This window comes from Nesoenas mayeri, assembly GCF_963082525.1.
Source record: "Nesoenas mayeri genome assembly, chromosome: 1".
NCBI lineage: Eukaryota > Metazoa > Chordata > Aves > Columbiformes > Columbidae > Nesoenas > Nesoenas mayeri.
Window position 1 is genome coordinate 150,985,258 of NC_137541.1, and position 22,837 is coordinate 151,008,094.

Below are 22,837 nucleotides of genomic sequence, written 5' to 3' on the forward strand. Positions count from 1 at the left end.
ATATACATTTAAGACAAAAGCTAAAAAAAAAAAAACACCAAACAAACTACAGTAGGCATGACTGTATGATGTGCAAGTTTACAGTTAGATACAGAACTACATGACTCATGCAAAAGAAATTAAATGGAAACTGCCTCGGAAATGTTAAGCACAATGCAAAACCTTGCACTGCTTTCTTTAAATCCACTAGAGAGCTCCACTGATAAAACACGTGGCAAAAATTCAACAGCTGCCCGTCACTGCATAATTTCTCTCTCAGCAAGGGCTTAAAAGCAAAAATACCCTAGCTGACCTGCAGTAAAATAAAACTTTTCCATGGACAAGAAGCAGCCACAGACCTCACTTTCTTTTCTGGTTCCTACATTTATTATCTTAAAGTCAAAAATACAATACCAGTTATCTAGTGAAGTAATATATCCTGCAAGGGAGGATTTTAAACTATTGAACAATTTACAATGGCTTAGGAACACTGATCAGCAGCCCAGACAGAATGACCAGTTTTCCAAGGTAAGAAAGAGGGAACACCTGCACAGTAAAAGCAGAACAGTATTCAACTGGTGTGTTTTCATAAACTGAAGGATGTTAGCCACAACAACAGTCAAAGACAGATGGGGAAATCCCTTCCGAACCTCAGAATATCCACTTCAATATCTAATTACCCACTGTGATCTTTCAGGAGATCTTTGCCAAGTAACATTTCAGAGTGAAGCAAAGACAAACTCGAGGCTGCTCAAGGCCCTTAGATTCAATATGTATATCACAGAATCAGAGAATGGTTTGGGTTGGAAGGGACCTCTTATCTTATACTTTGGACCATTTTCCCTTCATTAACACAGCATTTGGACATCTCACAGTCTCTATCAGTTACATTCATAAACTGCAGGGCATTCTCCCATTCTACAAATGGCAAACGGAGATACAGAAAACTAAGTGGCACCTGTGAAATCATAAAAAGGTGACTACAGTAGAACACAGATCTTCACCCCAGTAATTTGGCATGCTCACTGTGCTTTTTCTTAGACTGGCTCACAAGACAGAAGTTTAGTTCTAGAAGCCTCACTTTAATGCATCCAGTCATACAAATGTTTGAAAGGAGGAGATTTACTGACACTATAGGAAATGGTTTCTAGCTTTTTGAGTGTGTAAGTAATTTCTCAAAAACAAAGCCACAAGGTATGATAAGGCAATTTAAAAACTTGCTGCTATGAAAGGAGAGGTTATGGTCTTCCTTCCCTTATTTTCCTGCCTGACCCAAACTCTTGCTTCCTTCCTTGGGCCAGCACGAGGACTTTTCTCTGAGCCTCTTTAGCTCACTAAATTGGCATAAAACTGACCTTGCCCAGATACTGTGTTAAAACAGATCACAGAAGAGTCTACGGAGTGGCAGGCAGCACAAGGGTTATGTCAGGAGCATGATCTGGGAGCAACGAAGAAGGAAGATATTCCTTCTCAGCTACAGCAAGCTGTTCAATTGGCCCAGCTGCCTATGGATCCGCGGACTGCATTTGGGGACACTGGAAGACACAACGTCCCACACGCATGGGCTGGGGCCTGGTGCACCATGCAGAACTCCAGACATGGGTGTGCAGGAAAGGCACCTCTGAAATGAACTGATGTTGTGCATTTAGTCCTGAAGGTTGATGAACGCATGGGCAATCCACAACTGAATTACCACATTGGGAATTATCATCTCCAGAGAGAAATACCCTCTGTGGAGCTTTGCTGCTTTCATCTTGCGAGTGCAAGTTCTCTTGGGCAGTGTACTACATGCATATTGTGTCTAGCAAAACAAACCTGAAGCATCTAAATATGACTTTGATGATGGATTACTTTTAAGAGGAGTATTCTGTTCAAAATAGCTTAAACATCCATCAGCATGGCTGTAGTTTGGTTACACCCAGCACTGCTGGCCTGCAGTAGAATAGCTACATTCTGATGTTCCACTGATTTTGCAGATATGTAAACAGCTGAGTATATTTGCAGTAAGACACAACACCTCATACAATCCAGCATATTCTAATCACATGTGCATGTGGCTCTATTTAAAGGCAAAACAAATCAGGATAATTTCTTGTATAACATTGAAACCTATGAGGAAGGCAATTTCCAAGTAGAAATTTAAAACCAAAACTTAGGTGTTGCTGTTTCTCAGCATGTGACTGTTATTGGGGGGAAAGCACTAACATCCCTCCTTGTATTTGCTTAAAACTGAATTTTGATGCATACATCTACATATTATTCTAGGTTTTGATAGAAGAAATATATGATAACAGCATAATATTTGACATTAATACGAGATCTTTGAAATACCTTGATGTATTCACTCCAATGTTGCAAAAGGATCTGCTGCCCACCTTTTACCCGGCTGAACAGCTGGTATGTCTGGGTCAAATCTGATATTCTATTTTCATCGAGCAGGTTATCAAGTCCTAAAAAAAATGAAATCAGAAGAAAGAGCAAATTTGAATACAGTTGCATAAATATAGTAAGAAATAGATGAGAAAAGTCTCTATGAAATACATCAATATACAAGGCTGTCCAGCATGTTTAAAAAGCATGAACTTTTAAAGACTAAGTTTCTGAAAGCAAGTGATATGTTCAGGCTTAACATGTCCCCTTGTTTAAACTGGCTGAAATGATTTATGATATCATATTTTAAAACGACTTCAACTGAAGTACTTTGCCAACAAGTTGCTGACTATAAGCCTTTTACAGAAAGTTTATGAACAGTACTTGATTTGAAGAGTACAGTTTTATCAAGAGATCTTATAGAATGTCAGAAAATGGTAAGCTAAGTAAAGATACTTTGGCAGATTTTTTTCTGTGGAGTGGGGTGAGCCATCTTTTTAGATTAGGAATGTACTATGAATTATCTATGCTCATACTTATGGAATAACACAACACTACAAATTTCTTCCAAGCAACTTGTGCCTTTATCAATTCACTCGACATGAAACTAGGTCTTGGGCTAACGAATGGAGAAGCAAAGCTCAAAGCAAAACATGAAGCATAACTACTATATACACATTTTTATATTTGAGAATATGATGAATATAGTCTGAGTGTAATCAGACATACATTGTCTCGTGTCGGTGACGGGTGCTTTAGTAATATTGGAGGGTAGTATCAAAGATTTATGGCAGTTTTTAAAATCCAAAAAGCTTGACTCTATACGGGTTGACAACTCACATCATCAGTGTAGCTGGCTTTGTACAACTGTTCTAATTCACGAAACATACTTCATTAATTCCAATTTTTAAATGATAATAGATTGCAAAGAATGTTCAATCGCTACTGAGTTATCCCATTTTCTACTATATTTTTCATCTTAAAAATACTGCTGCTGTATATTACAACTACTTACATGTTCAGAAAGGCAACCAATGTTCAAGAATTATGTCAGGTAAACTTTTGGGTGATATTTTGAGATGTCCTGAACTTTGACACATGCCTAAACTTTTGAGATATCAGAAGAATGGACATTGCTTAAAAGTATGTAACAAAACAGGTTACAAAGTCTTGAATACATGTGACTGGTGTTCTTTTGGCATTGAACAGGGAATTCAGAAATGCCCATTCCTTCACATCCAACCATCACTGCCTATTTCTTTAAAGACACAAATACACTAATTGCTTTGTTATAACTTGAATTATAACGTTTAACCTTCCCTCTTCCTCTGACAAATGAAAAAGATATATAGGACAGTCCTCTGATACAAGGCTACTAGAAACTAGAAGGGAACTGGAAAATTCTCTCCACATTTACATGGATTGCTTATATACATTATAAACCAAGAAAAAGTTCAAATTAAAACAAGACCACAAACTTTCTGGTTAAACCTACTGATAAACAAATGTGTCACTGGATAAGTTACTTAAAAATAATACTTGACTTAAAGAGCAAGCACAATTGACATACCTCAACAAAAAAATTAATTATTCCTACCTTCCGTTTATTATAAGCTTAAGAATAGCTAAGATGGAGTGATCAGGCTTATTTTTCTAAATGTATTAAAAACAGTGAAATAACCTGATTATCACATAAAAGAAACCGCAATAGTAACTGCAGCTCTCATTTAGAAGTTGATATAATTCTAGGAAATATGCAGTTCCAAAGGTATAATTCCTAAGCCCACTGCTGCAAGTCAAATATGATTTTGGGGGTTTAGCAACCTTTACAAATATGGAATTATATCTTAGATATTTGTTTCCACATACAAAATTTACTTGTCACTGTGGGTGCAACAGTCATTTGGTTGGCTTTCTGTGTTTGTGGAAGTTTTTCCAATGGCTAACACACATCACCAAATAAAAGCTGTGGAGTTTATGGTTATTGTAGAGTAGAAGAATCTGTTGCTTATCAGAGATTACATTAATTAAAAAATACCTTTTTGCAAAATAGCTGATAAGTGTTCTCCTAGTAGCTGCTTCTCCACACAAGCAATCAGTGGTTTCCTAAATAAAGGAAGAAAAGTATATTAGAAGTATTAGAGTATAAGGGGGTTTTGCCTCATGTCACAGTATATTTGTGAATAACTTACACTATAATACATTAAAAAAAAAAGTCAACAATTTTCTACTTAAAACAGTAGCTACAAATTAGGACCAAAATGTTGCATGTGATATAAGAAAGAAAACAATAATACATGTGTGTAACTAAAAATGAAATTCAAGTTTGAATATTAAAAAGCAAGTTCTTACACAGTAGAAGAGAGAAGCTTAGATACCAAAAATCAATACAAAAATGTTTCTGGAAAAAGTTAACTTGATGCTTTCTTGGAAAAAAACGAAACCACAAAGCAAAACAAAAACCTCCAAGAGTTTGAACTCAAAACAATACAACACATGCTGGTTATGTTCAAAACTCTCAACTAATTGTGTTATGCACCTATACAGTTGTCAATTGAGCTAGAACCACAAGATTCAAATTTGCAAAACATTTTAAATTTGTGCTTGAATTTTCTCTACTTTTCACTATTAATGAAAAAATTTAAGACACTCACTTTAGACAGGACTGAAAAATAATGGCAAGTTTTCCTTTTTATCTTTTATAGAAAGGAAAAATAAATGTCTGAAGTGCAAAGGTATAATTAGTTACAACATTTAAAATTCTACTGTTGCTTACAGTATGACAAATAAAGACCAACTATTCCTTTCTAAATTCTATAAAACCGGTTCTCAGACCCTTAATTTATATATTCTAGAACAGAAGTGCTTGATTTCTATTGATGGAAGCCTTTTACATAGCAGCATCCACTTTACATTCCTACCTTTGCTAAAACACGACCTTTCCTGAAACACCACACCAAGGATTTGCCTCACCTTCCATACAATACACAATTTCAGTCCCTTAATCTCAAAAGGATTAAAATACAATTTGAAAAGGTTCAGAGAAGGGAACAGAGATTGTAAGTATGCAGCAGCAGCTACAAGATAAACAACTACATGAGTTAGGACTTTGCTTTGTGGGCAAGAAATGACTTAGCAGAGGTACAGTGCATTGACAGGCAGGGAAAAGGTGGAAGGGAACTGACCACTTCCCCTTCCAATACAAAAACTGGGGTCATCATTGATGGAACTGGGAGCCAGCTCACTACAAAACGAGGCAATTCATCTTGTGGTCGCTAGTGCACCAGTGGAACACTTTTATCAAAGGCTGGGACAGATGGAAAAACTGAAGTGAATCCCAGTGAGACAGTGCAAATATTTGAAAGAGATCCAAACAGACAAACCACATCACGTTGAGAAAATACCCTGAACTGAAAACAGGCAGATACTAAGAGAGTAATGAGGCACCACCACATATATTTTTTTTCTATTTTTTCCCCTCAGTGGTCATAAGTGAACATGAAATACCAGTTAGACACACACTTGCTCATTACACATACAACCATTTTTATGGTCACTTCCAAGTTCCCTGACATTTCCAACTACTGCTATCTAGAGCTTCTGACTGTCTCCAACAGAAGGAGAAGTCAAGGTTGTATAAAATACCATCCTTTACCCCAGCAGACCTGTTCTGCCTACAGCGGAAGTCAGGACAATTCATCTGCTGGAGACTGAGAGGCAGAGCACTATTTCCTAACAAGCAGACAGGCAGAACGAGTATTTATGTTGACTGCTTGGTGATGAATGAGCCTGAAGGTACCTTCTGTATGGCCTGAAAGGCATCAACCTCAGCCATCTACTGACTGCCCAGGGGACATTCTTATTCTGGTCAGCTCTCCAGAAGGAGGCACATACTGATGGGCTGAATAAATACCTTTAGGGGCTGCAACAACACACTCTCCATGTGTTGCACAAATCTGGTTTAAAGTATTCTGAATGGTGTTTCCCATGAGGGTTTTCTCCTGGAAGTATCATTTCCATCTTATGATCAAACCTGGTAACTAAAGTTAACATCCCTTCTGCTCTTCTCATGCACACTTGGAGAGACAATATGACCCAAGGACAACTCAAGGGCACAAGTTTTAAGAACTGCTGTTTCTTAATGCAAAGAAAGAAAACTAGTGCAAAGCCTTCTGAAAGTAGGTTTCTAAGCCTTTAACTAAGGACACAATTCAAAACAAGAACTTGATGTATAGACCAAAATTATAATGATATTAACCTATTTTTAAACTTAAACAGTAAATAAATACATACATGCTTTAATTTTGTGCACAGAAATAGTAAATGTGACTGATTTTGCCAGAAAAAGCTAATCACACTGCAATCAACATTTACAGAAAGAAGATTCAAGTTCAAATATGTACCATGACACACAACGCATGTGTGTGAGTATATATTATATATAAAACATGTCTAAAGAAAATAAGTGAAAAAGATAATTTTTATTCAATTAGCCTTTTAATACTCAATGAAATGCCAATACATCATTCGGAAAACTAAACAATAAAATGTTATGTTCTTTATTTAAAAAGCAACAGCTTACTGCAGGACAAATTAGATATGGATTTATAGCATATCAGTGACTCTGCTGCACTACTTGAATGTACATTCTTACCCCAGCAAAACACACACTATTACTCAACACCTGACTGAAAAAAGGACAAGCTGCCTTGCACAATACATTGGCAGCAGCTGCACCAAAGCTGATCTACTCTAAGTTCACATCCTGGACTGCTTATGAGCGATGTTCATGTCCTCTATCCTACGACATAATTTAGCCTTTTTTTTTTGCCTAATGACTCTTTCCTCCAAGACATTTGTGGTTAATTTTATCAGCACATGAATAGCTAAAATCAGCTGCTACTTTGATAATGCAAATTTGAGTTCTTATATAATATTTTGTTAACTTTGGTATACACTGATAAATCTTGCAGGGCAAATTTTTCCCCTGTTATTCAAGGTATATTTTGATTTTAGGGAAAACAGTTTTGATAAAGTCTTAAAAAAAGCAAGCTGTATCACAAGCACTGTCAACAAGGTAATATCTGCAAGATAATGCAGAAAAAAAATCTCCATCTTTCTCCAACCACAAATAATCACACTGTCTTATGAGGGATGCTTGACTTATGCTAAGAATGACAAAATTTGTACTCACTGTGTGCTGTGGTCTAAATATGTTATTACTCTGTCTCCTTCTTCTTCCAAACGTTTATTAACATGGTGAAGATATTCTGGGACCTAGCAAGACAAGATAATGTCAAGTTTAACTACAAAACTATGAAAAGCAGATAATCTTGTTCCATGACAATTATTTTAAACTACAAATTTAAAGAGAATACAAATTGGAAAGGACTACTCCACCAGAATGTTGTTATGTACTACATAATTGATATTTTTATTAATCAGTGCTACTTTATATTAGAAATCTTGTAACTGCACTTGACCGAAAGGCAAAGAAAAACAGAAATATGAGAATTTTTCAGAGAAAGGTAATGTTTTTCAAAACCCTTCTGAACTAAGCTAGACTGGAGCAGATTTTCAGTTGGTGTGAACCATACAGCTATTACTTCAGTGGCAGTTCCTCCAGTGGAATATCTGTTTCTATGAAGCATTAACACATTTAGCAAATATTACAACACAGGTATGAAACTCAGGCTTCAAATTATCAAAACAGTTATGCATATGTCCATACCTGTACATGTATGCACACACACGCATGCACATACATATGCATGTACATGCATATAGGTGGATGCATTATGCACGCAGGCATACATATGTACATGTGCACACTGTATAAATTAGGGTGTTACTTCTTTTGTGTTTTCCCACAGTTTTCCACTAGGCATACAAAAGCAGTAAGACTCTTGGTGTCAAAATCTGTGTCAGTGTTTCACCTCAGGTTCCAGTGGAATGTGAGACAATGAGGTGAACGGAGCAGGATTGGACACAAGGATTCACCTCATTGCAATGTAAACAGGCATTGTCAAAATGTCTGTAGTGACTCAGTGTTAAAATAGAATTAATAAAGCTAGTCTTCTGTATTTTTAACCACCACAAAACTCAGCTTTTGATATACCTTTTCAGAGATAACCACATTTGCATGCTGCCCACCACAGAGCATAATTTTATTTCAAGAGGACAGAAAACAAAAATGTCTTAAGTCTATTCAACTAATAGGGAAAAGGAACAAAACAATTAAATAAATGCAACAACAGAGTAAAAAAGTAAACAGTTTACTCAGGTGTTAAGCACATAGCAATATTATACCAGTGGATATTTCACAGCTCTTGAGCAAAAATAATACTGGTAGCACACCGTTAAGCTTTATGTAGAAATGACTTTCTGGTAGTGTGGCTTTAGCTACACAAAATGCCACTGGGTTTCCACCCTTAATTATGCATTTCAAACACCGTGGCAATCTGGATACTTGACACAGTACTGTGGTCCTCATCAAAATCTGTGAAGGTGTGCTTGCACTAGGCACCAGTGACTTTTGTTGATCATCAATACATCACGGCACTACCAAAAGTTCTCACTAGCAGATAAAACTAGCAGAAAAGCAGTCATCTTCAGCATGTACCTACCTCTCTTTCTTGCATTAATCTTTGGCCCTCTGCAGCATATAAACAATTTGTCTCTTCCAGAAACCTCTGTTCAAACGATTCCTTGTAAACCTGCTCAAGAAATTAATTTAGTTACTCACATTAAGCTGCCAGTAAGGGTAGCACATTTTGGCTGTCAGGCATAGGGGCAAGTACAATCTCAAGAATACACACAGTTATGAGAAGCATCAGAGTAATATTAATGTTAACACAGACGTTCTCTGCCCACTGTTTTTAGAAAGACTGAGACCAGAGCTGACTTCTCAGTGCAGCAATAGCGTGTTTCAGTCATCAGTACTCAAATACTCTAAATTGACGGGCTTCTGTTTAAGGTACACAGACCAAACCCAGCACTCAACATAAGCACAGCAATGACATCCAGTCCACCCGAGCTCAAGACTCCCACTGATATTTCTGCAGAAAAAAACAATAAGATACTTCCAACTAGTGAGACATTGGCACAAAACAGGTAATTCTCATCAGCAAAATAATAAAATGCTCAGTGGTACATCTTCATATCTGCCTGCTTTAGCTCAGTGCCCCAAAAGCAGGAAAAATGAACTGTACCAAACAAGGTGAACACTCTTTCTCCAGGGGAGGAACAAGGTGATGTGTTAAAAAGGGCACCAACAGCAATCATAGGCATAAGAGATTTCTGCATAACAATTAGCCTTTTAGTATAGAAAAGACAACTATATAAAATAGTTAAAACAATCTGGAGAAGGTACATAGAGAATAACATGTAAACAGCAGGACGGTTAGTGAAAAGAAAAAAGAAAAATACTTTGATTGTCATGGAAGAATAGAAGGAAATAATTCTTCCAAAAAATATAGCAGTGCTGTAAAACTCATTATTGTATTCTGAACCATTTTTTTTTCTTATGTACTTTTAAGAGTTTTCTTTTTTCCCCAATGCAAACTTAAATGTGAAACCTCTGGCTCAACAAGCATTCAGAGCATGATAATTCACTAATTCAGCATCACATGTAGAAATCAAGTCATTGCTTCCGCCTTTGTGTTACACTAGCTACAAGTTCAACAGGATCAAGTACTAGATTTCACTTCTTACCTTCCTTGCCTTCAGGGTAACTGGAAAAACATTAACATAAGAGTCCATGGAACTATTTTCTGCATAAACTATGTGTAAAGCTCTACAATAAGAAAGGGCTATAGAATAGGATTTATGCAAGGAGGAATCAACTTTCAGCAGCTGGTTCTCATTTGCATAATTGCCTAAAAATCAGCAATGAGTAGGAGCTTAATTGTTTTCAAATTAGATATAAGATTTGCTTTATTAATTAATCCTTCTCCAGAAGCTAATGTCTGTTGAAAGAGGGAGAAGGAGAGATCCTGGAGTAAAATTACAGGATTGTAAGCACACGTCTATCTCAATGAAGTGACAGATATTGTAAAAAAAAACCCAAAAAACAGATTAGATTAGGTTAGTTTCCCTAGTGAAAAAAAAGAAAACTACACTTTTGAGCCAAAGCAGAATGCACACCTAAATCCAAATCTGTAAGAAGGATTCAATTAAAGGGAATGTTTCTCTTTAGCAGTGTACACTTCTAAAAAAAATAATGTTAAAAGGTCAACACCTATAAGAATCTGATCCACTTAGAGAAGGCAAATAACTACAAGGGAAAAAAAAAGTGGGAAAAAATGCACAAATCACATCCATACCTTCAGGTCATGTGATCTGAAAAATAACTAACAGAAATTTGCCTTCTCTCTTGAACAGAGTAATTCATTTTTGCTGGTACACTAGAGGCAGTTATGGATGAGAGTCAGGAGGGTTAACATTTAAGGCTGAAAAGCCGGTAAACTGCCTGACCAAAAATGACTATTTAATAGTCTTTTATGCAGTCTTCTTCTTCAAACCCTTTTTAAAACCTTAAGCCAGTGTCGTAACACTGTACACTGTACCACTTGGGAACAGAGCAACCTCAACAGTTTGATAGAACGAGAGACAGCTCCTAAGTTTTACTGCACACCCCACAAAGCTGCCCTGTTGACCAGAGAACAACATACGCCAGATACATCTTATATTCTATTTGGTTACTTAGTATCTATGCTAATAGAAAGTTCCAGTAAGTTACAAATTAACCTTATCTATTTGAAAATGTTGTCTATAACTTCACATCTCATTCTCCCCTTGGCATCTCTGCTAAGAAGTTGCCAATGCAAAGATGTTTTTGTGATACAGACCTAGGATCTTGACCCCAAAATCCTCTTTACAGTGACAGAGGTGGTCTTTTTTGGTTGCTACATTTAACCAGCACTAAGATTAGAAAATCAGTGATCAAGACAGATGAAATATTACACATACTAAAAGACTTGGAAACGTGTTATTCAAGAGTCTGTAGGCCACTATGTCAGCTAAGAAAAACAGGGAAAGAGGTCTCTTTCACAAAGAATAAAAGACTGTGCATCAAGTAAAGAAAAGGCAACCTTATCAGTCTAATAGCTAGATTCTGAAGCACATTTACTAGAAGAATAAAATTATTTCAGTACAATGCACAAATTAGAAGAGTCCAAACCATGTTTCTAAGTGTAGGTGTTTTTAGTGAAGTCTGCTGTACTTACCTGCAGATCAGAGAGCATGCTCAACAAGCTCCGTAGCAAACTTCTGTCCACAGCTTCACCATTCCGTTCTCGTTCGATCAGCAGGAGGATTCCATCAATAGTCTTGTTTTGAACTTGCTTGTCACTAATGACGTGATTTCTAAACAACTCTAGCCCCATATCCCTGTGTGAATATTGAAAATTAATAAACCACACTGTTGATTCTTTCCAAAAATCTGTATGCCAGTTTGAGAAAAATAAATACATAAAAAATATATATAGTGAATATATATTATACAGAAAGATAATGTATTAATGGCATGTATATTCTTTTGGTGCTGTCCACCAAGAAAAGTATAACAAGAAATATAATACCAGGTCACATGCTACCAGATGCTTTCACTTCAGCTAAGAACTGTGACCAGCCTGACTGTATTTCACATTATAGACTGTAACATTCTCTGCTTATTAAAAAAACTACTATTATAAAAATAATAAAAGAACCTGAACACAAACCTTAACATAAGGTTCCCTGGATCAGTCAATCCATGTGTAATTTATAAGTTTTGTTTAAAAGCATGAATTCTCTGTATATTTAGGACCTTACTATCACCTGTACCATTTTCTTGTTTCATTCTAAGAGGATGAGGAATGGTGCCTCTATGCCATGAAGGAGCCAATTATTAGACACTGTCTTGGCAAGGAAAACAGAGGAATCTGAGGTAAAACTTGTTATCTCCGATGTTCCCGCATGCATCAGCATTTCAATAAGGGAAATTTTCCCAGTACGATGGAGAAAGACACAAAGTCTGAACAGATCCCTTCAATGACACTCAGTAAAACGAAGCCTAGCTCAAGGAGGTGGAGGACAACTACTGCAGAGGTTGGGAAGAAAGACATCCTCAGGACAAACAGGGGGTGAGAGAAGGATGCCAGGTTTCTCAGTCTGCCCGAGGAACTCCTGAGAGCACAGAAGCCAGCCAGGCAGAGAAAAGGCACACTCTCACTTCAGTATTTTATCTACATCTTCTCTTGCTTTAGATGGAATAATGATACCAGAAATTCTTGGCAAAGTCTACATTTGTTTGCTCAGGAGATGATATAAAATGCCCCTCAGGAGGGATGTCGAAAAACAGAATGCCAAAGACGTGACTGTGTGCTGAAAGCACAGCAGCATCTGTGGGAACTGGCTTTCATGTCAATGCTCTGAGCCACAGGTTTCAGCTCTCAAGAGGCCAGTGCTGGAAAGGTGATCTGCACCTTGTCAGTATATCTTATTTAAAAAGCAACCAGGCAAGAAGTTCAGCACTGAATTTTTGTCAAAACCAGGAGCACCTAAAGTAACACTTGGCTCAGGGTCAAGGTGCAGAGGCATCAGCTCCAGGAGGTTCCTCACAGAGCCAGCCTCACCTGGCTGGGACAGCTACAGCTATATAGACACCTTGACTTTTAATCATATGTTCACAGACCTTTTCCTTCCTTTACCCTCACTTTAACATGAATACTCTTGGGAAAGGAGGAAATGACACATGCATACACTGACACATGTATTCCCATAAATTAACACAAAATTTTAGAGATCTATTACACAGATCAAATGTAAAAGTGAAAAATTTATTTTCAACCTTTAGAAATATAATATCATGTTCAAACTCTAAAGATTTGAGGAATACTTACATGGATACCTACCATATAGAAGGAAGCATTGAATTCTGAAGAACATAGGTACGATCCAAAAACAAGAAGATGCTTCTGATCATGATCTGAAAATATATAAAGAAAATGTTTCTATTTGCCATCATGTGGCATTGAAAATTATAAAGTAACTTCTGAAAAAACACATCACATAGACATGCACCTTAAATGCTGATGCATGTATTTTCAACTTTTGTGGTGACTTCTAAAGCCACTGGTATGTAATTTATTGATATTAATACTATTACTAAGTGGTATTGACAAGTACCTTCAAGACAGTTTTCAAATTTGTAAACATTAACTAAATAGTTTTATTGGTCTCTTAGGAGTTCTAATGCTACTGAGATACATAAGCCATTCAAGCATTATGACCAAAATATTCAGTAAACAGCCTGAAATAGTATGCTGCCATGGTTTTTGCTTTTTAAAAAAAAGAAGCTCTAAGCAGAGACAGTAATAAGCTGTGCAACAGATCTTTTTTGTAATAAAAGTTAGCTGCCAAAATTAATGAAAAAAATAGAGATACATTAATTCTAACAGGGGAAAGAAGGTATAAATATACATAATTTTTACTTAAAAAGTGGGAGAAGGAGGTGGTTTTTTAGCTTATTACTTTTTCACATTCAAAATCCATTTTTAATTTGACTCAGTAAAGACTGCCCAGCTTTTCAGTTTAGCATAATTCAGAATGTCAGTAACTAACTCAGCCCCAGGCCAGCTACAGAGATTTCTATTCCCAGCTGTCCACCTACTCATCCCCTGAAAGATTTCATTGCTTCTGAAGCAATTCTCAAACTGACACTGTTTCTAGCCAAGCATGTTCAAGTAAAATAGCAGCAAGGCTGATTCTTTCATCTTAAATAACTGAAGTGCTAACTCAGCACATGGGCGAGAAAGCCACTTGGCTACAGGTTGTTGCTTTGAGGAGAAAAAGAATAAAGAAATGATATGCTCAAAAGTTATTAAAGTGAACAGAGTTCATAGCAAAAGCCTTTTTATAAAAACAGAGGTCCAGTTTAATTACATTTTTGAGGCAATAAACTTCAACTCTGTTTCATCAGACTGTTGAATTTGTTTTGAATAGTTTCCATAATGCTTTTCATTTTTACTTCAGATAAACATCACATACCTCTGCCCATCCACCATGGAGGAGGGGAGAGGGGTGCATTTGAGGAATAAAAATAGAAATTCAACCACTTTGCGCATCTGTAGCCAAAACTAAGTGACAATGCAATGAAAAGTCACTGTAAAATGCTGGTTTAGAATTATAATGATGAATTCTTAAAAGGGACAATTCACACAGTGTCTTTGAGAGAGGATTTTTTTCTGTAACATAGTTCATTGTGGAGGTAGAGGACAAGAAGAAGGGCAGAAAGAGAGTTTCGGTTACTTAATCTGCCTGTTTCTTAGCCCTATAGTCAGGATAATCATCTCTGCTCTCTGCTTTGCGGAGGGGGGAATAAAAAAAGGTCACAAATTAACCTAGTTCTTAGAACGATCTAAAAGCAAAGATTGTGAATTCTCCAATTACTTAAAATTATAAACAGCAAACTATTTCAGCACAGCCTGGTTAGTTTTCTGTTCCACCCATAGAAACAACAATATATTTCTGAGTCATATTCCCGCTTCATATGAAACCTATGGAAGTCAGAGTCAACATAGCAGAACATAAGTTTTCCACAACAAATCCGCCTCCAGCAAGCAAAGGGGAAAGTGAAAAGCAATATTGAAACTTGGAGGAGGAGATGTACCACAGTCCCAAGTTAAAACCATGACAAACTCCTTTTTGCCAGATTTCACACCTCAAGGATATGTATTCTGAAAAAACATTCAACTTACCATTTGTCTGCAATGATCTTGCCAGCATTTATTTATCTTCTTTAAAAATAAAAGACTATCCAGAGAATCTGTACAGCGGCTATTAAGGAAAACTCGTTTGCCAGTAACTTTTGAGACCAGATTCTGGAGATGATGTTTGCCAGCAAAGCTGCTCCATGGATATTCCGATGTGACTGGGACTGCCCAGGGCTAAATGGTTAATGGCAGAGCTGCTACTCAGCAGAGGGGCTGGCAGCTCTCCAAAAGGCCTCCCTGTTTTCAAGGAAAAACACTCGCTGCTCTTCAGTAATACCATCTAGCGGCTGTACTGTGTAATTTGATACAGATTTAAACAAGAAATCCCACCAGTGTCAAAAACAACTTTGTCACCAACTGAGGTGAGAGGGATAGAAAGGTTTATTTGGTTTGTTTAATGAGTTCATGCTGTGCACAACAGGAGTGACCCTAATCTCCTAAAAGCAGTTACAGTTCTAAATAATCCTCAACAAATCCAAATACCGCTCTTTTAATATACATCTCCAGGTCTCCCTAAGTAAACTATATATTTTTCCTCGTTACACAACAGATCCGACTGTTGTTTATGAATAACAGAATTCTAACGTATCATATGAGGAAATCCAGACGTGGCTTTACCTTCCTTTCCTGCACAGTATCATCTCCAATTCCTTCTGGCTAAACCTGATTGATTGCATGCCCTTCGGATATAAAGTGGTATACCTGTAAAATATAAAATTCTCAACTCTCCAAACCACTCGTTCTGTCAGAGGTGGAGAGAAAGCTGTTTTAAAACATCGCTTTAGAAGATCATCTGAAGTCTGAAAAGACAGGGATGCAAACATTGATTGACTATACTGATTTAAACCAAACAATTAGATTTGGTTCTCAGAGATCAGTTATGTTTAAGAGATTACTGTGCTAACTAATGTACTTTTTAGTTAGATGTGATTTTAAACATATCAGAGTAAATGTAATGAAAATTCAGCTGCAATATATAGAAAGTGAATTCATAATGCTCATTTGTGTACCAGTGTTTCTTACATACTATGTACAAGCCAGACTCCTTAGCTAGTACTCAAAAAAACAAACCAAAACCATGCTGTGACTTAGCTAGACAATGGGAAAAAAAAAGATCTTTTTTAATGAGTGTAGGCACTTATTCAGGGAATGCAGCAAACTGAGAAACTGAGAGTCCAAATCCAAGGCACATTTAAGGCATTCACCTGGAAAGAAGGTTCCTTCTGGGCCCCACTCCCTTGCATCTTTCTATTTTAAGCTATCATTTGCTGCTAATGAAATACATACAGAGACCTAGGAAACACTGCTAGCACCCAAAGTACTGTAGTATCTGTTCAGTATGGCACTCTGCAGCATCTTTTTGCAAAGGCACTCTCCAGGAACAGAGGGAGAGCCGGGTGGGCATAGACTCTATCTATCCCTACTGCCTGAGTAAGTACAACCCCACAGCTATTGCACAGAAGGCAATGATCACATAAAGATGAGTCTCAGCATGAAAAGTACAACAGGTTTCAGAAAACTGCTGGCTACACCCAAGTATCCAGAGATCTACAGGGGCTTCTGCGACCAGTTCAGCCAGAAGAAAAGTCCAGCAATGTAGCTTAAGAAAACTACGGGGAAATTTGCCATAAAACCTCAGGTTATTGTGCGTCCCAAGACAGCCAAGTGATCTTCTGAACTTAGAGCTCCCAATGCACAAATGACATACCTGAAGGGCTCACTAGATGCCTCCATGACATGCTGCGGCGGACTAGTAGTTACTACTGGTCAAACGAGTGTACTGTATGTTTGAGAATTCTTTTAAAGAAGACGCTGTTGTCGAAAATTACTGTGGTGACTTTTTTTTTTTCTTTTTTAAACCATTGCTCCAGTAAGTATCTCCACTAGTCCTCCACCATAACAATCCATACCTGCTATAAAATCTGAAAGTGCTATTGAAATTTTCTACATCGGGTGTAAAATTTACATTCCTATTAAAATGATAAGTAAATTGTTATTAGCATGCTACTTATCTGCACACAAAAAATATTCACCCAGATGACTAAAGTTGTTTATGCCTTATTAGAAAATATGTAAGCGGTCAACAAAGAACCTCTTTAACATATTGACAATTACTGGCGTAATTTTTTACACAGTATTGTTTTAAAAAATAACGACTTAAACGAACCATTCTAACCATTTCTGTGCATGAAAAAAGGATATTCTCTAAACTGAAGGATTTGTGCTTTTACATGATCTTCACAGACTTGTCGCAGCTGTTTGTACAGTGTAGCAGAGACTTTGTAAGAACAGAGATTTTCAACAGCCTAAAAAAAACCAAAAAGAGATTACAAATGATATTTAAAAAATTGAAGTTTTTGTGCCTGTGTAATCAAGGCCAACAACAAAGAGGGAAAAAAAAACCTAGCATTATCTGTCCAAGCTCTGCACAAAACCAAAATATCAAAATGAAATTATCAAAATACATAGAAAATTTCAGACTTCTGATTCCTTTCTGATTTTGGTCCCTTCTTATACTGTGAAATCTTATGTACAGACAAGGTTCACCATCACTATCTGGGTCAGTTGTGCTGTTAAACATTACAAGAATTTTCCCCCCATGAATACTGCTCAACAGCAAAACTCTACTTGTAGGTCCATTTTGTGCATCCTCCAGTGCATGCACAGACACACTTTTTTTTGGAGTAACACGATCATACCAAGTATTTTCCCTTCTTAATAACTTTAAGGCAGACATTTCAACCACTCTCTCTAAATAGTAAATTAATACAGCTGTGTTGTGGTTTAACCTCAACCAGCAAATAGGACCACACAGCTGCTCACTCATTGCCCATCCTCATACCCCAAAGTGGGGTGTGGGAAAGAATTGTAAAGGAAAATAATTAATGGGTTGAGATGAGAACAGTTTAATAGGACAACAAAGCAAGAAAATATAAGAATAACAATAATAATAAATAATAGAATATATAAAACAAGTGATGCACAATGCAATTGCTTACCACCTGTGACCCAATAGCCCATTCATTCCCAAGCAGAGGTATCTGTCTCCCCAGTTCACTCCAACTTATATACTGAGCATGATGTGATATGGTAAGTAACACCAGAACACCCCTTTGGCCAGCCTGGGTCGGCCGTCCTGGCTTTGCCCCTTCCCAGCTTCTTGTGCACCTGGCAGAGTGTGGGAAGCTGAAAAAGTCCTTGATTACCCAGCCACAACCAAATCATCAGTGTGTTATCAACATTCTTCTCATACTAAATCCGAAACACAGCACCATACTAGCTACTAGAAAGAAAATTAACCCTATCCCAGCCAAAACCAGGACAAGCTGTTTTCCCGTCATTTTATTAACTTATTTATTTCTAAATATTTCCACTGATTCACGTACTTGTGCTAAGGTACATAAACTGAAGGGGGAAAAATAAAGAAAAAAAAAAAGAACCCACATTAATTGTTAAATAAAGACTTGTACTGATCTATTGGGACCTCATGGGTTGAGTATTTATCCATAGCTAAGAAGGAGGAAAATAAATAAATAAATATCAAACAACGCACGTTCTTCTCATCACTATATTAATGTAAATTGAGTTGTTACACAGCTGACCCAAACTATAGTGAGACAGCTCTGGACATCTCTAGCATACTGCTGTTCAGCTATTCAGTAATTACATTGTCTTACAGTCACATTTTTTCCTCACAAGAAGCTCAATGAGAATGCCAAAGAGAAAACGTAGCCTTGCTGGATACCATTGCCTATATTTAGACTCTGTTCCAGGCACACTTTATTTTAACTTGTGTGCTGTATTTCAATAAATTATTTTATTAATAGACCATAGCATCTGAAATGAATCACAATGAAGACAGCCAAATGTTCTGTGAGAACTGTAAAGTATACAGTATTTTTGGCAATTCAGCGCTTCATACAAAATTATCCAAAGAAGTCGGATACAATTTTCAGAACTAAAAATCCAGCTGTCTCTTCCTCCAACTTCACCTCAAATGCCTTTACACTGAGGTGATACTGCAGAGAACGCTGCCAAAGATTTAAAGCACTATTTCACCTAGGCAACTAAAACTGACCCAAGAACATTTTCCTTTGCTACAGGGGATTTACAGCCTCACATTTTGTTGACAGATTTTCTGATAGTATCAATGAACTTGGACAAGGTTTCAGTACTTTCCCAGTGCTTGGCCTTTACTCATTTTTTTCCAAACGTTAGCTTTTTTTGGTCTTATCTCTTTGCAATATGAAATGTTACGGTGCCTAATGCAAGCATGTAACTCTTTGTCAAAGCCTTAGTAAATGTTCTTCACTCTGTTTCACCTGAAGACCACTCAAACACATGGGCGAGTCCACGGACTGAGAGAGAGGTGAGAGGCAAAGCAGGGCTGTTTCTCTGGCCAACCGTGCTGGCTTACAGGATATTTCAAACTGCAGCCACATCACCTCAGTGCAGCCTCTATTACCTGCTTCTGCTTTTTTATTTTTTTCAATTGGGGGGGTGAGGCATGAAATCCAGTAATTTCCTCCTTCACCTTTTTTTTTTTTCATTCAGAGTTTTTGCTGCCTCTCTGAAGAAACTTGATTTGACTTTTATTCATCTTACATGCAATTAGTCTGTAAAAAAGCTATAGTAATTATCACATCTACAAGGATATGAGAAAGACAACACTTTTAGACTCTTCGCCTACACAAATCTAGTAAAAGTACTGTTTCAAATCAACCTTTAACAGTCTGTTTTGAGCAAAGCCTTCTGCTTTAACATTTAGCATGCAAATTATTGCTACTTCTTGTATTATTTCCTCTATGGGTTCTAACATCCTTAAGAGTTTGTCTTACAAAACATAAAGTGAATCTAGAATCTGCTTCCCAGAGATCTTCCCCCTGCGGTAATTTGAACCTATCTGATGGCACTTCATTTAAATGCACATCAGCTATGGCTTCCTTGATTTTGATACAATATTGAAGAAAGCAAATGAAACTATCACACAGTGCCTGTGTTGTGGTTTTCAGCTGGTCTTAAAACAAGTAGGTAAAATTACATCTGCAAAAAAATGGTATTCACACAATCATTTTGCAGGTAGTTTGTTGTGTTTCCTAAGACATAGCCCTTCATATCCATCCATCGAAATAAAAGCCTGGCCAGGACTCCCATAATTCTCTTTTTCCCTTTACTTCTACACCGTCCTACTCAATGTCCTCCAGAAGGGCAGTGCTGCCCCATTTCAGGTTATTTAGGACCTTGCTGCAAAGGGAATTTTCTTTTTCCATTATTTTTATCATTCACTCCTCACTTAGCCATTTTTTGCACTGCCCCACTTTCTCTATTCCATCAAATATAAGCTACTTCTATCAAAACCTGTGCAATCTACCACCAATTCCAGACATCATTTCTATTTTAGTCACAAAAAATTGGCTGCCACCCTCCCATTGCTCACTGACTGCATCTCTGCCAAGCACCTTCATGCCTGATCCCGTGCTGCCTCTAATGCCTGGAAAGGAGTGTACTTTGGGCTTCCCACAAAGCCTTGTTGCTGTTCCTCAGTTTTTCCTCAGCCACTATGCCAACTTAAATAAATAAATCAGAAAGCTCCAAGGCAGACTGGTACACCAGCCCACTCACCACAATGAACTCCAGTGGACCTCTCACTTCCTCCCACAACATCACATATAGATGAAGGGAAAAGAAAATAAAAAAGCCCTGATAAAAAGAACTGATGCACACAGAGTGACATTTTCCCTTGTGGATGACTTGGTGCTCACCAACAGGCAGTTAAAGTGATCTGTAAGTACAGATCAGGTTTCCAACGGATGCTGAACTTCATCTTTTATTCCTTTGGCAGGAAAGTAGGTACCTATGTATGCATTGGCATTCTGACCACCGCCACCCACTGGGCAGCAATCTTGCTGATTTGCACCACTGCCTTACAGATTATTGGACTGTCCTTGCAGTTTTCACAAATAAGCAGGTAAACAGAAAAAAAAAACCCAAAAACCCAAGAAGTACAGTTCTCCCTTCAGGGTTTATCTGAAATCTCTCTCCTCTTCTGCAAAACTCAAGTCTGTACCCTGGCAATTTCATACCCATATTACTATAATCTCATTTCTGAACCTCTGAAAACAAATTCAGTAATGCCTAAAGCATCCGCGTTGGTTTTTGTTTTGTTTTTAGCCAGGCATGAGAAAGCACGGTTTTTCAAACGCTGAGTTTAAAACCATAAAATGTATTACATAATATGAACTCTGCAAATCTGCAAGTATTAATAAATGAACACATCACCTATTTAAAAGGAATAAATTATATTAAGTCAATATTCATTTACATAATCAGCCATTCTAAACCCATACATTATATATTCTAACTAATCACAGAGACAAGTATAGTCAGCTCTCAAGTTTATCCTGTTTTTCTTGAGCACGGACCCGATATAGACTGCTGGCTTTCTCCTCTCTCACAGTCTGCACTTTGCGGAAAACATCAAAACAACCTCAGCTGAACATTTAGAATAATTTAGGTGAGCATAATAATGTCTTAAATTCTCATCTGGCAATGAGATCCACATCTGCAGATTCTGCACCCACAGAAAACTCAGCACTTAAGCAATGTAGCACAATTTAGTGCATCAGTAGTTTTTATAACTCAACCACCGTAAACAATTACTTCAGTTAAATATCTCAAAGCACACACATTTAAAATAACATAAAACTAAACCATATTAAAATGAAGAAAATAGGAAGCAATAAACAGTTTGAGTTATTTCTCTCTTTTACCCTACCTAGTAGTCCAGATGTTCCAGAAATACTTTTTCACCATTTTAATAAAAAAGCTAAGATCCTGATTGTTATGAAAATGTAACCACAGGTAAACTGAAAGTTTGTTGCCTGCTCAACCAAGATTGTTGTTTAATTCCCCAAATGGTACTGATGCTGAAGTCTAATTGCTATTATCTAATAAAAACAAATATTTCAACATAATTATTCACAAGAGACCAAAGCACATACAAAAGATAAATCATCATAAAATATGTATCTGCATAACTCAGTGAGAGCAACATCCCCTCTTTGTCCTCTTGAGTAGGCACTGTAATGGAGAGATTGAGACTTAAATCTCAACCTTGCTCAGGCACAGTTTTTCGTGTCTCCCAGCATGAACTGCTTTTTTCATGGGCCCTGATCCTGGTAACTCTCCAACGAACTGCTATACGAAACTTCAGACTAACTAGAAACAAGGTATAGAGCGAACAGTTCAGAAAATATAACCAGCTTTTAATAAATCAAAATGCATTATGGCAAACATGTATATGTGGAAGTCCCAAAGCAGTTAAATGGAAATGTTAAAATGGAAAATCCTACATGCCTTACCTGGTAGAGTTCTTCAAGGTTGTACTTAATAGAAATGCTACTCTGTATCGCTCCCACCGCTTCATGAAGTTTTTGCCAGGTGTCCTGAGTATAATTATCTGGTAATTTGGGTCTTTCTGTGAAGGAAGACATAGCTACTTGAAAACGGGAGTCTGTACCAACCCTTCTCACTCTGCTTCATTAAGTTCTGCCAAGCCATGTTGCGCTTAACCTTTAAGTTGTGCACAAGGAGGGGGTTACCGACCCCTCCCAAGGCGACGAAGCCTTTCCGCGGTGCCTCTGACCCCGCACACGCCGGGGCCCCTGGGGCCGGAGCGCGGACCCTGCCGGGGCCGGGCAGCGCCGCCCCGCCAGCGGCCTCGGGGCCGCTCC

At 37.5% G+C, this 22,837-nt stretch overlaps 1 protein-coding gene across 2 annotated transcripts in view; it reads right to left on the reverse strand.

The window, feature by feature from the left end:
* Window positions 1–22,837, reverse strand: part of CUL4A (cullin 4A) — a 37,449-nt gene that overhangs the window by 13,932 nt on the left and 680 nt on the right. For both annotated transcript variants that reach the window (XM_080346764.1, XM_080346765.1), the window contains exons 2-10: window positions 22,466–22,581; window positions 17,306–17,410; window positions 15,090–15,158; window positions 13,245–13,318; window positions 11,577–11,739; window positions 8,976–9,065; window positions 7,544–7,626; window positions 4,388–4,455; window positions 2,311–2,429 (exon numbers count right to left, since the gene is read on the reverse strand). In XM_080346764.1, the coding sequence (XP_080202890.1) occupies window positions 2,311–2,429; window positions 4,388–4,455; window positions 7,544–7,626; window positions 8,976–9,065; window positions 11,577–11,739; window positions 13,245–13,318; window positions 15,090–15,158; window positions 17,306–17,410; window positions 22,466–22,581 (887 nt within the window). The remainder of the gene's footprint in view (window positions 1–2,310; window positions 2,430–4,387; window positions 4,456–7,543; window positions 7,627–8,975; window positions 9,066–11,576; window positions 11,740–13,244; window positions 13,319–15,089; window positions 15,159–17,305; window positions 17,411–22,465; window positions 22,582–22,837) is intronic.